General features: G+C 33.9%; 2 protein-coding genes across 2 annotated transcripts; both read left to right on the forward strand.

Annotated features, from left to right (window-relative positions):
- Nucleotides 1-3,770, forward strand: LOC128204093 (uncharacterized). The gene is made up of 2 exons (XM_052905436.1): nucleotides 1-398; nucleotides 2,936-3,770. The coding sequence occupies exons 1-2, from the start codon at nucleotides 17-19 to the stop codon at nucleotides 3,349-3,351; spliced, it is 798 nt and encodes a 265-aa protein (XP_052761396.1). The 5' UTR covers nucleotides 1-16; the 3' UTR covers nucleotides 3,352-3,770.
- Nucleotides 3,771-8,153: 4,383 nt separating this feature from the next.
- Nucleotides 8,154-10,895, forward strand: LOC128204359 (complement C1q-like protein 4). The gene is made up of 2 exons (XM_052905774.1): nucleotides 8,154-8,312; nucleotides 10,527-10,895. The coding sequence occupies exons 1-2, from the start codon at nucleotides 8,154-8,156 to the stop codon at nucleotides 10,893-10,895; spliced, it is 528 nt and encodes a 175-aa protein (XP_052761734.1).
- The last annotated feature ends 2,127 nt before the right edge of the window (nucleotides 10,896-13,022 follow it).

A 13,022-nucleotide genomic window follows, 5' to 3' on the forward strand; every position in this document is an offset into this window, starting at 1 on the left:
CATCTACTTAAAGAGAATGACTGGAATACTTCAGCTGTTGTTACTGGTCAGCGTGACCATGGCCTCCGAACCATCGTGTCCAGCGTGCTCCAAATACGACTACGAAGAAAAGGTGCTCGAGAGAATGATTCGCATGGAGTTCGCTTTTGAGAATGTGTTAAAGGAAAACAAGGCTGTGAGCAAAACTGTCGAGGAAGATCTAACGCGGATCAAAGAAGAAAACGAACGTTTACACGCGACCGTTGATGCCCTTAAGAATCAACAAGAGCAAGCAGAACGCAGACTGGTTTCGCTCATGGAGGAAGTTGAGAGAAACCAGTCCAGCACACTGGAGAAGATAGTTTCCGATTCTAACACTACGTTAGAACAAACTATTGCCGCCTTCAATGTAATAAAAGGTAAGTTCAGGTTTTAACTTTTGCGCATTAAAAAATAAAGTTGTATGCCTACCAAAACACTCAAGAATACTCATGAAAATAATATTATTTCGAATTGAAACAGTTTAGGCTTATTCAAATTATTAAGACCGTGAGTCACACTTTCAACGTCTTGTAATAATGCTCAAAGAAAGTCCCAATAAGCTGGGTTAGGTTTGACAAACGATTGATAAAAATCGGACTATTACTCAAGGTCCTGTATCTTTTGTTAACATTGACACGTTTGATAATGCATCCTTCGACCGCTCTATGACATTAGTGGCATGTGATCGTTTAAAATATATCGAACGGAATTCCGTTAACACGTATTTGTATTATTTCATTTCTTTTAAGACTTTCCACGTATTAAAACGGAGTGTTTCTTACAATTGAGCATAATATTAATGGACCCACATCAGTTTTAACATTGTGAATATTCTGACATTAATTAAACGTTCTTAACAAATATGTTGAAAAACCGAATAGGGGTTGTCAGGGTTTTCCTAATATGAGAATATATCAATTAACACGGTCAAATTGTAAGCGTAAGGTATTGCACAAAAAATGGGACAGTCATTTGACAAAAACCTAATTGCTCCGGATTAGGCTATAATAATGTAATGAATGAGTATTTGCCATCTTAAATCTGCACTCTCTCAAATTGAACGTTTTGACAACTTTTATTTTTTTTGTCTTGGAACGAGCCATTTTTTGAAAAAAATCATGGAAACCAGTTATAAAAGACTGCTGACAAAATTTTGATCGCATTTGTTTTATATTTAAGTTCAAAAATTGGTGTTTAATGCATTTTTCTTAAACCGTTTAAGCCATAAAACATAAATTTTCGAACGGAAATATGAAAATCTACGATCTAATTTTTTCAGCAATAATATATAATTGATTTGCAGATATTTGCGCAAAAAATGCCCTGTCCAAGAAAAAAAAAGAAAAAAAGTTGTTAACATGGTATATCTGTGAGAGTGCAGCTTTAAAGCCTGTTTGGAGTTACCGACTTAAATATGCCCGTGTAAGGTTAATAGTAATAGCCTAAAATGTTAAGGATATCAAGTTTAATGGCTATTTCAACGATGACAGAGTCATGAGTTACCATCAAAACCATAAATAGCCTAAGAAAATAGTATTTAACAATTCCAAAATAGTATCTAGAAACAACATATTTGATGCGAAAAGATCCTTTCATCTTCAAACCTACACCCTAGAACACAAAGAGCAGTTCTTGTTTCCATGAGCATACAAGCCGGCTAGGTGTCCCTGTCCAAAATATAGATATTTGCTTAAGACGGTCCAAAGACTTTCCCACGGCGTGTTAAATATGTTAGCTTTTTATAAACCGCATAATTATCATTGGTATGATATCGGTCTTTACCATTTCTTAATACTTGGCTTTTCTTAATTAATTATTTATTATTTATTAGTTTAGTTTAAACATATTTATTTTACAACGATTGTGAAACAAGTTATTAAAACATTATATTAATCACTCTCGCTGGCACGATTTTACGCGAGAGTGTGGTCTTGTGTTGTGGGGGAAACCGGAGAACCCGGAGAAAACCCACTTGTCCGGCTTGGTGACCACGAACCAAACTCACATGCGCCCGAGCCGGGAATCGAACCCGGGTCGCCTAGGTGAGAAGCGAGTGCGCTAACCACTACGCTAACCGAACAACCATATTATTTATTAAGTTTTTTTTATCAAAAATACGGTTTGGAATTTCCTTAAGAAACCATACAATTTGTTTAATATGAAACCTCATTTTTACATTACCAGATCATTTCCGAATAGAAACTCTGTTTGATTTACAGTTCTATTTGTGTGTTTTTTATAAATTCAAATTAGATCCTTTGTAAATGTTTTTTTTTTTATTATTGATGTTAAAAAGACCAATCTACACCAAATCTAACTATCATGCAGTTTGAACAAATGTGACTCCAATGCGCTTCCATATTCCATTTTAATTAGAGTAATAACACCCGATTTGGGAGGGCTATGCACTTTAGGAAATTATCTTAAAATAGAAACCCTTCCTTACAACTTGTAAAACCTAGAAAAGTGTGCAAATTGTAAACAGAAACGGTTGTAACAATGATAAAACGTCATCAAAAATTCAAAGAGATCAACTTTAGTATTATTTGAAATTGGGACCAGGAATGAAATTAAAATTTTGCCTAAAGTGTTAGTAACGTAATTGAAAATTGAATTATACAGATATCCTTTGATTGATATGAATTTAAGGAATGAGCTGTTAAGTGCTTGCAAAAGTAACAATTTATACCAACAAAAAACATCGTTGTAAGCACTATATGGAGAGTGGGTCGTTTTTCAAAACGTTATATATGAGTTATCAAACTAACATCTTTAATCTGCTTAGCTATTTTCTATCGTTCTAATCTCAAAAATTTGTTATTTCGTTACAATAATGTCAACTTTACAATAATAAAACTCACTCACACAAACGCTATTTTTGATATTTATAAATATATAACGATTTATATTTCAGACCCAATCGCTTCTCCACTGGTATACTTTCACGTCCGCTCTCCACAGACCAGCAGCCTGTCCACAGGTGAGATGATAGTTTACAAGACAGTGGAGACCAACCACGGAAGCGGCTACAGCTCCACCACTGGCAAGTTCACATCTCCAGTACGGGGACTCTACTTGTTCTTCATGCACACATGTACGGCTCCAAACAAATATGCTTTTCTCACGATAGTGAAGGAAGGCTCAGTCCTGATTGCAAGTGTACATTATGATAAGGACTATTATACATGTTCTAGTAGTCAGGTGTTTGTACAGCTTGATGCCGAGGAAACTGTCTGGGTACAATGCTCCAATGGGGGCTCGAACATACAACTGTATGAGCAGCATCCTTACCGTTGGTCCAGTTTTGGCGGTGCTCTCATTCACAACTGACGTTCTTCATGAAACGCCAAAAAGCAGAAAGATAAATGCAAGTTGGAGTAAATTTCGCAGTGATAAATGAGTTATATTAAAATCAAAATATGATCATTACGCGAATTATTTGTGTTAGCATTTACCGCTAGTTAAAAATATTTTAGATAGTGTCTGTGTATACCGCTTGTATGCTATGTTATTTATATTGAGAATACTTTTGAAATGGAATTACATTTGTATTTTAACTAAGAAAGCTCTATTCACATGTTGAATGTTTGCCGACTCAAAATAAAACATTATTCTGTATCGTGTATCATCAATCCGTTGTTTTAAAGATTTTTTCCAGAATAAATCAGTTATTTTGTGAGTGTGTGTATATATGTATTTGGTAATGTTAAATGATATACGTACAAAATATACTCATAAATCAGTGTGAAATAAAGAAGTCGTATCGTACCTTTGGTTTTGAAACTTTTAATTGTATATTTCAATGGTTTGGCAGAAATAAAAAAAAACATTTCTCGAGTTATGCCTGTGATTGGTTCATTAAACTGTTAGCCATTGCAAGACAATTCTTGTATCATAATAATTTTCATCTTATAAGCAAAATGTCTTGGAAACAGATCTATAGGTCAAATGGAATGGCAATATGTAGAAATAATAGATTTCATGACAAACGTGTACATCTTTATTGATCTTGAAATTCTGTTTTTGACTGAAATCAATGTTGGCAATGTGAAACGTGCAACAGTTTATGTATTTTATTTTTTAGAAAGTCAATGAACACAGGCCGTATGCAATAAAAAAAATGTCAGCATCTATGTAATGTTTGAAAACTTTTTTTGTATACTGATATTTACAAAGTAATATTTAAACGACTTCTACTACAACTAGAATAATAACTTTTGCTGCAACAACTGATAATATTTCTACAATTTCAATGATGATGATGTTCATTTCGTGCTGGACACGTGTTAAAAGAAGTAAATGCAGTCCAGCCGTCATGCCAACATGTGCAAGATGAATAATATCAACTACGCGGCATGCCGAAAAGTTTGCTAGAATTTTTTCATCAAAACGGGAGCAAAGCTACAATAGTATGTTTTATGTCAATACCTCGAACAATATTGTACTCCGTGCGAAACATTTTGCCCAACTCCGCAACAATTGAAATATCGGGTTATAAGCCTATTTACACATGTCATTTCTGTCCCTGGTAAACTATGTACCTCTGAATATCTAAACAATACATCAAGTTAGAGCAAACGTTAAAGTTTTGCAAGTCGACGTGGCCAAGTCTATGATAATACTATGGCTTTGTAAACAAAAAAACCTCAAAACAACAACAACAATACAACAACAGCAGATACATTGCAGCATTGATCCTCAACTCAATAATAGCCGTGCAGCAAAATCATGAATAATTTTCAGCGAATTCTTTCGTTTTTACAAACATGGTAAGTTATAACAATGTGTTTAATTTTTTACTAACGTGAATAAGCATGCTGAGAATTAATTTACAGTAAAATTAACATTAATTACTTTCTAAATAACTTCCAAGTTGTAAAAAAATAATACATATAATGTCTTGCTTGAACAGGGAAACACATCAATTATAATTTCAGAAAACGTAATTAACGCATCGTTAGTATACAATATTCTTGACCCTCATTGTAACGGGCCTAAACACAACGTTGTGTAGGTCAACCAGCCATATAATATATGTGCGTTCTCACTATGAAATACACGGTTACAACCTTGTTATCAGTAATATTTTCCATAGATGTATTATTTAGTAAGTAATTAAAGGTTGATTTTTCAAAATATACGTGTGTATGTATTGATTTGAAAACACGTCTAACTTAAAAATATGATTCTACTATCTGACTATATAAACGGTAGGGTCGGGTAACCCGAACAATATGTATTTTTGGAACTTTGTTGCATGGCGCGAGTTGGAGGCTTGGGAGCCTATCGCCGTATAGTAAGCTTTGTTTACCCTAGCGGCATGAAATTAGTAGACTTATATTTTATTGAATACGCCGAAGCAATGTCATTAACAACTACATTAATTAAAATGAAAACAATAAGCTTTGACTTCTTTTTGCTGAACTTGTTTTGATAATTAGAGATCATTTGCCGTTTTTAACTCCAATACATTGGGTATAGAGTTAAAATTATTGTTTAAGCATGTAATCAAGACAAGTTTGTATTCTTACTTTCATTAGTTTTTTTATCCAACATTTTTATACTTTTTATCAATGTTGGTCCGATGGCTTAGCGGTTAATCGGCTTGAAGTTGGCGGCCTAACGGCAAAGCGATTTTAAGGTACCGTGATAGCCAGTTGAAACGATTGTTCATCGTTTGATTCCTGTTTTTATGTCGAAAGGGTTGAGAAATAATATATTTATTATCGACAAAACTATAACACCACGGTCAACTTATCATACGCCTAACATCTACAAGCACTACACCGGTGGCAAAGCGTCGAAAAATCAAGTAAAGTGTCAACGTGACAAGAAAAGATCAATCGTCAATATGGGATCAATTAAACAAAATGACCGGTTGTTAAGCACAAAACCTATATGCACATCCTACCAAAGCTTCTTTCATATTTTTCTTTTTGGTATACTTCCGTACTTCACACGCATATTATCACTATCTATCTCACACATTTGTTATAAACTGTTCAACTTCTCCACTTAATTATAACAAAGCCTTTAAATCAAAATAATCAGATTGAAACTGTGACATAATCAATACACATATTTAATACATACAATAAACGTTGAGATTTACTTTTCAATTAAATCGTTATTGACCGTTGTTTGCATACATCATTTGACTTGTTCACGTATTTTTAACGAAGTTAATCATATGCTTATCTCGGAAATATGTTTCTGAATTAAACAAGGCTTCAAATAACAAGGAAAGAATCATACTAAAGGTAAGTTTACAACCTCAAAAAACAATGAAAACTACAGGGAGTAGTATTCAAAACGTCAAATATCAGCCCTGTTAAGGGGCACCAGATAAAGACCGAAACGACACTGAACGGGAGACACGGTCAAACACCACAAACAGACCACACACTCATCAAAATATCTTTATCAAGATTACGCGGTCAAAGGCAATCGCGCGACTAGTTTCTTTTCTTACAGTCCTCAGGTTTTTATTCAAAACATTTTCACAGTTTTTGTTGGTTAAACCCAATGCGGAAACACTCATGGGTTTTGTACGGCAACGCTATCAACAAATACTTTCTAGAAGAAAGATCTTCTTAGGTAAAAAACGGACATATCAGCTCTAAAGAACATCATAATTGCAACGTTAGACGTGTTTTGAATATGTATCACACATGTTGACGCTTAACAGAGGTGCTTTATCACTTTTTATCATTAAATGCCAGATCAACATTCTTTTTGCTAGATATTTCATTCGGGATAAATGATAACCAGACGCCCATCTGCATATGACACATCGAACCGCGACAAGCAAAAATGGGTCGTATATTAAATACGACGTAATTTCACCCACCAAATGACGTAATACTTTGGTGTTAATGACAACATAACTGCTGTTTCCTCATATAATATGTGCACTAAAGGTAATGGGTGTATGTTTAAAAAATATTTTATTTTTTTATTTTTAAAGATATCAAATATCAATAATCAAACTATAATATATATATATAACTGAAACTGATGGAATTCAAGACATTAGGACATTATGACCCAATTCCTGCTTGCCGCAGCTTCTATATATCTGTTTATACCAACATTGCAGGCCTGCAACATGCAGTAATCTTTTTATCTTGGGTGGGGAATACTTATTCAGTTTCTGGTATAAACTTTTTCACGCACATTGCAACTACCGTAATATTGCTAAAGTAAATCTGAAATGGTAAGACGAAAGCCCGGTTTTAAATTTTACAGTTCACGTCAGCATAAAACATCCCGTCGTTACTAACTCAAACCAACGATGCACTTGCGAAACCAAACATGGTTTAAAACTGATTCTACTTGTTTTAAAACAAAATATCAATCATAAAGTTCAATAACCACCTACATAATATAATTGTCTGCTATCGCCTTAGTTGTTTAGTTTATACAATACGAACCACGAGTGTATATTTAGAAATGTACGGGTAAAATCTTAAGCCTAGATTTCATGTAATCGTAAACAAATAAAAAAAATAACAATGTGTTGATGATCCAGTTAACGAGATAATAAATTAATCCTTTTAAATGGTACTTGGTTCTCATAAATCCGCTGGCAATACATATCGCAAAATACAGTTGTCCTTAATCAACTCCAGTGTAATACGGCCGTATTCCAAACTGTTGACATCGCGTTTTAACAAGTGTCAATGTGAAATGTTAAAATGACGTCAGAAAAGAAAACAATGCGTCATTCAAATGACATTCATAATTAAATCATGTACCTTTAAATGACTAAAACAAGTAATGTATAAAATTAAACGGTTAATAGTATTGCGTTTTGATCCGCAATGTCGTATTCGACTCTCGTGGACATGTGCAGATTTTGAATTCTAGTGCCTCGTGGAATCAGAATCTGCAAAATCCCACTCCATTCAAATACTACCACCCGCATCAAAACATAGTTCTAATAAAACCCTTTGTATCATTCCGTAGCGACGCTTAACCTTGCAGCATTTTGACTTCTATGAAGACAATTTGAGAAAATACGGTATTCATTCAGTATTCTATAGCTGCACTTAATTATATTTAACGGTCATTTTCTCATTCGCGAAAATTCAGCAAACCTGTCAATTAACAGTAACATCTACTGAAAGAGAATGACTGGAATATTTCAGCTGTTGTTACTGGTCAGCGTGACCGTGGCCTCCGAGCCATCGTGTCCAGCGTGCTCCAAATACGACTACGAAGAAAAGGTTCTCGAGAGAATGATTCGCATGGAGTTCGCTTTTGAGAATGTGTTAAAGGAGAACAAGGCTGTGAGCAAAACTGTCGAGGAAGATCTGACGCGGATCAATGAATAAAACGAACGTTTACACGCAACCGTTGATGCCCTTAAGAATCAACAAAAGCAAGCAGAACGTCTTGTAATAATGCTCAAAGAAAGTCCCAATAAGCTGGGTTAGGTTTGACAAACGATTGATAAAAAATCGGACTATCACTCAAGGTCCTGTATCTTTTGTTAACATTGACACGTGTCATAATGCATCCTTCGACCGCTCTATGACATTAGTGGCATGTGATTGTTTAAAATATATCAATCGGAACTCCGTTAACACGTATTTGCATTATTTCATTTCTTTTAATACTTTCCACGTTTAAAAACGGAGTGTTTCTTACAATTGAGCATAATATTAATGGACCCACATTAGTTTGAACAGTGTTAATATTCTGACATTAATTAAACGTTCTTAACAAATATGTTGAAAAACCGAATAGAGGTTGTCAGGGTTTTCCTAATATGAGAATATATCAATTAACACAGTTAAATTGTAAGCGTAAGGTATTGCACAAAAAATTGGACATTCATTTGACAAAAACCTAATTGCTCCGGATTAGGCTATAATAATGTAATGAATGAGTATTTGCTATCTTAAATCTGCACTCTCTCAAATTGAACGTTTTGACAACATTTATTTTTTTTGTCTTGGATTGAGCCATTTTTTTGTAAAAATTCATGGAAACCAATTATAAAAGACTGCTGACAAACATTTTGATCGCAGATGTTTAATATATTTAAGTTCAAAAATTGGTGTTTAATGCATTTTTCTTAAACCGTTTAAGCCATTAAACATTAATTTTCGAACGGAAATATGAAAATCTACGATCTAATTTTTTCATCAATAATATATAATTGATTTGCAGATATTTACGCAATAAAGGCTCTGTCCAATATCTGTGAGAGTGCAGCTTTAAAGCCAGTTTGGAATTATTGACTTAAATATGCATGCCCGTAGTAATGGACTCCAATGTGAAGGATATCAAATTTATTGGCTCTTTCAACGATGACAGAGGCATGAGTTACCATCAAAACCATAAATAGCCTAAGAAAAAAGTATTTAACAATTCCAAAATAGAAACAACATATTTGATGCGAAAAGATCCTTTCATCTTCAAATCTACGCCCTAGAACACCAAGAGAAGTTCTTGTATCCATGAGCATACAAACCGGCTAAGTGTCCTTGTCCAAAATATAGATATATATGCTTAAGACGGTCCAAAGACTTTCCCACTGCGTGTTTAATATGTTAGCGTTTTATAAACAGCATATCAATGGTATAATATCGGTCTTTACCATTTCTTAATATTTGGCAGCAAGACATAACGTTTTTCTTTATCAAAAATACAGTAGGGAATTCCCTTAAGAAACCATACAATTTGTTTAATATGAAACCTCATTTTTTCATTACCAGATCATTTCCGAATAGAAACTCTGTTTGATTTACAGTTCTATTTGTGTGTTTTTTTTATAAATTCAAATAAGAACCTTTGTAAACGTTTTTTTATTATTGATGTTAAAAAGACCAATCTACACCAAATCAAACTATCATGCAGTTGGAACAAATGTGACTCCAATGCGCTTCCATATTCCATTTTAATTATAGTAATAACACCCGATTTGGGAGGGCTATGCACTTTAGGAAATTATCTTAAAATAGAAACCCTACCTTACAACTTGTAAAACCTAGAAAAGTGTGCAAATTGTAAACAGAAACGGTTGTAACAATGATAAAACGTCATCAAAAAGTCAAAGAGATCAACTTTAGTATTATTTGAAATTGGTACCAGGAATGCAATTTTGCCGAAAGTGTTAGTAACATAATTGAACATTGAAGTATACAGATATCCTTTGTTTGATATGAATTTATGGAATGAGCTATTAAGTGCTAGTTCACAAAAGTAACAATTTATACCATCTAAAAACATAGTTGTAAGCACTATATGGAGGGTGGGCTGTTTTTCAAAACGTTACATATGAGTTATCAAACTAACATCTTTAATCTGCTTAGCTATTTTCTATCGTTTGAGAAAACAATCTCAAAAATTTGTTATTTCGTTACAATAATGTCAACTTTACAATAATAAAACTCACTCACACAAACGCTATTTTTGATATTTATAAATATATAACGATTCATATTTCAGACCCAATCGCTTCTCCACTGGTATACTTTCACGTCCGCTCTCCACAGACCAGCAGTCTGTCCACAGGTGAGATGATAGTTTACAAGACAGTGGAGACCAACCACGGAAGCGGCTACAGCTCCACCACTGGCAAGTTCACATCTCCAGCACGGGGACTCTACTTGTTCTCCATGCACACATGTACGACTGCAGACAAATATGCTTTTCTCACGTTAGTGAAGGAAGGCTCAGTCCTGATTGCAAGTGTACATTATGATAAGGACTATAATTCCTGTTCTAGTAGTCAGGTGTTTGTACAGCTTGATGCCGGGGAAACTGTCTGGGTACAATGCTCCTATGGGGGCTCGACCATGCAACTGTATGATAATCAGTCTTACCGTTGGACAAGTTTTGGCGGTGCTCTCATTCACAACTGACTTCCTTCATCGTTCATGAAACGCCAAAAAAGCAGAAAAGATACAATGCAAGTGGGAGTAAATTTCGCAGTGATAAATGAGTTATACTAAAATTAAAATATGATCATTACGCGAATTATTTGTGATAGTATTAACCGGTAGTTAAACATATTTTAGATCGTGTCTGTGTATCCCGCCTGTATGCTATGTCATGTATACTGAGAAGACTTTTGAAATGGAATTACATTTGAATTTTAACTAAGAAAGCTGTATTCACATGTTGCATGTTTTGCCGACTCAAAATAAAACTTTATTCTGTATCGTTTATCATCAATCCGTTGTTTTAAAACCTTTTTCAAGAATGAAACAGTTATTTTGTGAGTGTGTGTATATATGAATTTGGTAATGATAATTGATATACATACAAAATGTACTCATAAATCCGTGTTAAATAAAGAAGTCGTATCGTACCTTTGGTTTTGAAACTTGTTTTGCAAATTGTTAGTTCAATAGCTTGGCAGAAATAAGAACATTTTTTGATTTATGCCTGTGATTGGTTCATAAAATTGACATGACAATGCTTGTATCATAATTGTTTTCATCTTATAAGCAAAATGTCTTGGAATCAAATGGCATGGCAATATGTAGAAATAATAGTTTGCATGACAAACGTTTACATCTTTATTGATCTTGAAATTCTGTTTTTGACTGACAATCAATGTTGGCGTTGTGAAACTTGCAACATTTTACGCATTTTATTTTCAGAAAGTCAATGACCACACAGGCCGTGTGCAATAAAATAAGAATCCACTGATTCAGCATCCATGTATTGTTTAAAAATGTTTGTTGTATACTGATATTAACAAAGTAATATTCATACGACTTCTACTACAACTAGAATAATGACTGTTGCTACAACAACTTATAATATTTCTGCAATTTCAATGATGATGATGATGATGATGATGATGATTTCGTACTGTTCACGTGTTAAAAGAAGTAAATGCAGTCTAACATGTGCGAGAAATTTAATATCAACTACCAAAAAAGCCGGAAAGTTTGCTATAACTTTTTCATCAAAACGGGAGCAAAGCTACAATCGTACTATTTGTTATGTCAATACCTTGGACAATCTTGTACTCTGTGCGATTTTTTTTTTGATTTACTTAAGCATTATTAAAATCCCTCGTTATGAGTCTAGTTACCCGTCATTTATGCCACTGGTAACCTTTGTACCTCTTAACAATTTCAAACAAATTTAAGTTAGAGCAAACGTTAACGTTTTGCAAGTAAACGTAGCCAGGTATATGATAATATTATGAATTTGTAAATAACCAAAACCAGAAACAACAATAAACAACAACAACAACAACAACAACAAACGACAGCAGATACATTGCAGCATCGATCCTCAACTCAATAAAAGCAGTGCAGCAAAATCATGAAGAATTTTCAGCGAATTATTTTGTTTTTACAAACAAGGTTATATTACTGTGTTAAATTTTTACTAACGTGAAAAAGCAGGCTGGGAACTAATTTACAGTAAAATTAACATAAATGACATTCTAAATAACTTTCAAATTGTGCTCCCTATAACGCACAACTGATAAAAGTCTTAGAAATGTTTCCATAATTAAACCAAATCAGCAGGAACAAAGTTTTACATCTCAGTCAATAGGTAAACAGTTCCTGTTGCATCCAACTATTTTGATACATGTAACCTGGATTTTTTATCAAGCATATAGTCAGGAGAGCAAACAACAACGACTATTGAAAGCACATTCCCGCTTGGAAAAGCAAACAACACCAATGCCTGCGCATAACACCAGCCGGAAAAGAAAGAACAAAGACGACTAGACAAACAACGTCGCCCAGGAGAGTAAACAACAACGATTGGGTACACAACGACGCTCTGTTAGACTTGATTTCTAATTAGGTCAGTCATTCATGTTGTATACTTTGTCGACTAATAATTAAACTGTATTTCTTATATGGTCCGTAATGCATGCTGTATGATTTGATCACTTGTAATAACACTTTATATTATATTGTAAGAAATGCATGCTGTAGGAATTGGTGAATACCACGGTGAATTTATCATACGCTTAACATCTGGAATAACAAAGATTAAGCTCAATTGAAACTACA

Source organism: Mya arenaria, chromosome 10, assembly GCF_026914265.1.
Source record: "Mya arenaria isolate MELC-2E11 chromosome 10, ASM2691426v1".
Classification (NCBI taxonomy): Eukaryota; Metazoa; Mollusca; class Bivalvia; order Myida; family Myidae; genus Mya; species Mya arenaria.

What these genes read in the sequence shown, in the direction of transcription:
- LOC128204359 (XM_052905774.1), top strand. Translation starts at nt 8,154, where the DNA reads ATGACTGGAATATTTCAGCTGTTGTTACTGGTCAGCGTGACCGTGGCC. An exon ending in TGTTAAAGGAGAACAAGGCT is followed by an intron (nt 8,313 to 10,526) that starts GTGAGCAAAACT and finishes CGCTCTCCACAG; the next exon opens with ACCAGCAGTCTGTCCACAGG.
- LOC128204093 (XM_052905436.1), top strand. Translation starts at nt 17, where the DNA reads ATGACTGGAATACTTCAGCTGTTGTTACTGGTCAGCGTGACCATGGCC. An exon ending in CGCCTTCAATGTAATAAAAG is followed by an intron (nt 399 to 2,935) that starts GTAAGTTCAGGT and finishes TTTATATTTCAG; the next exon opens with ACCCAATCGCTTCTCCACTG.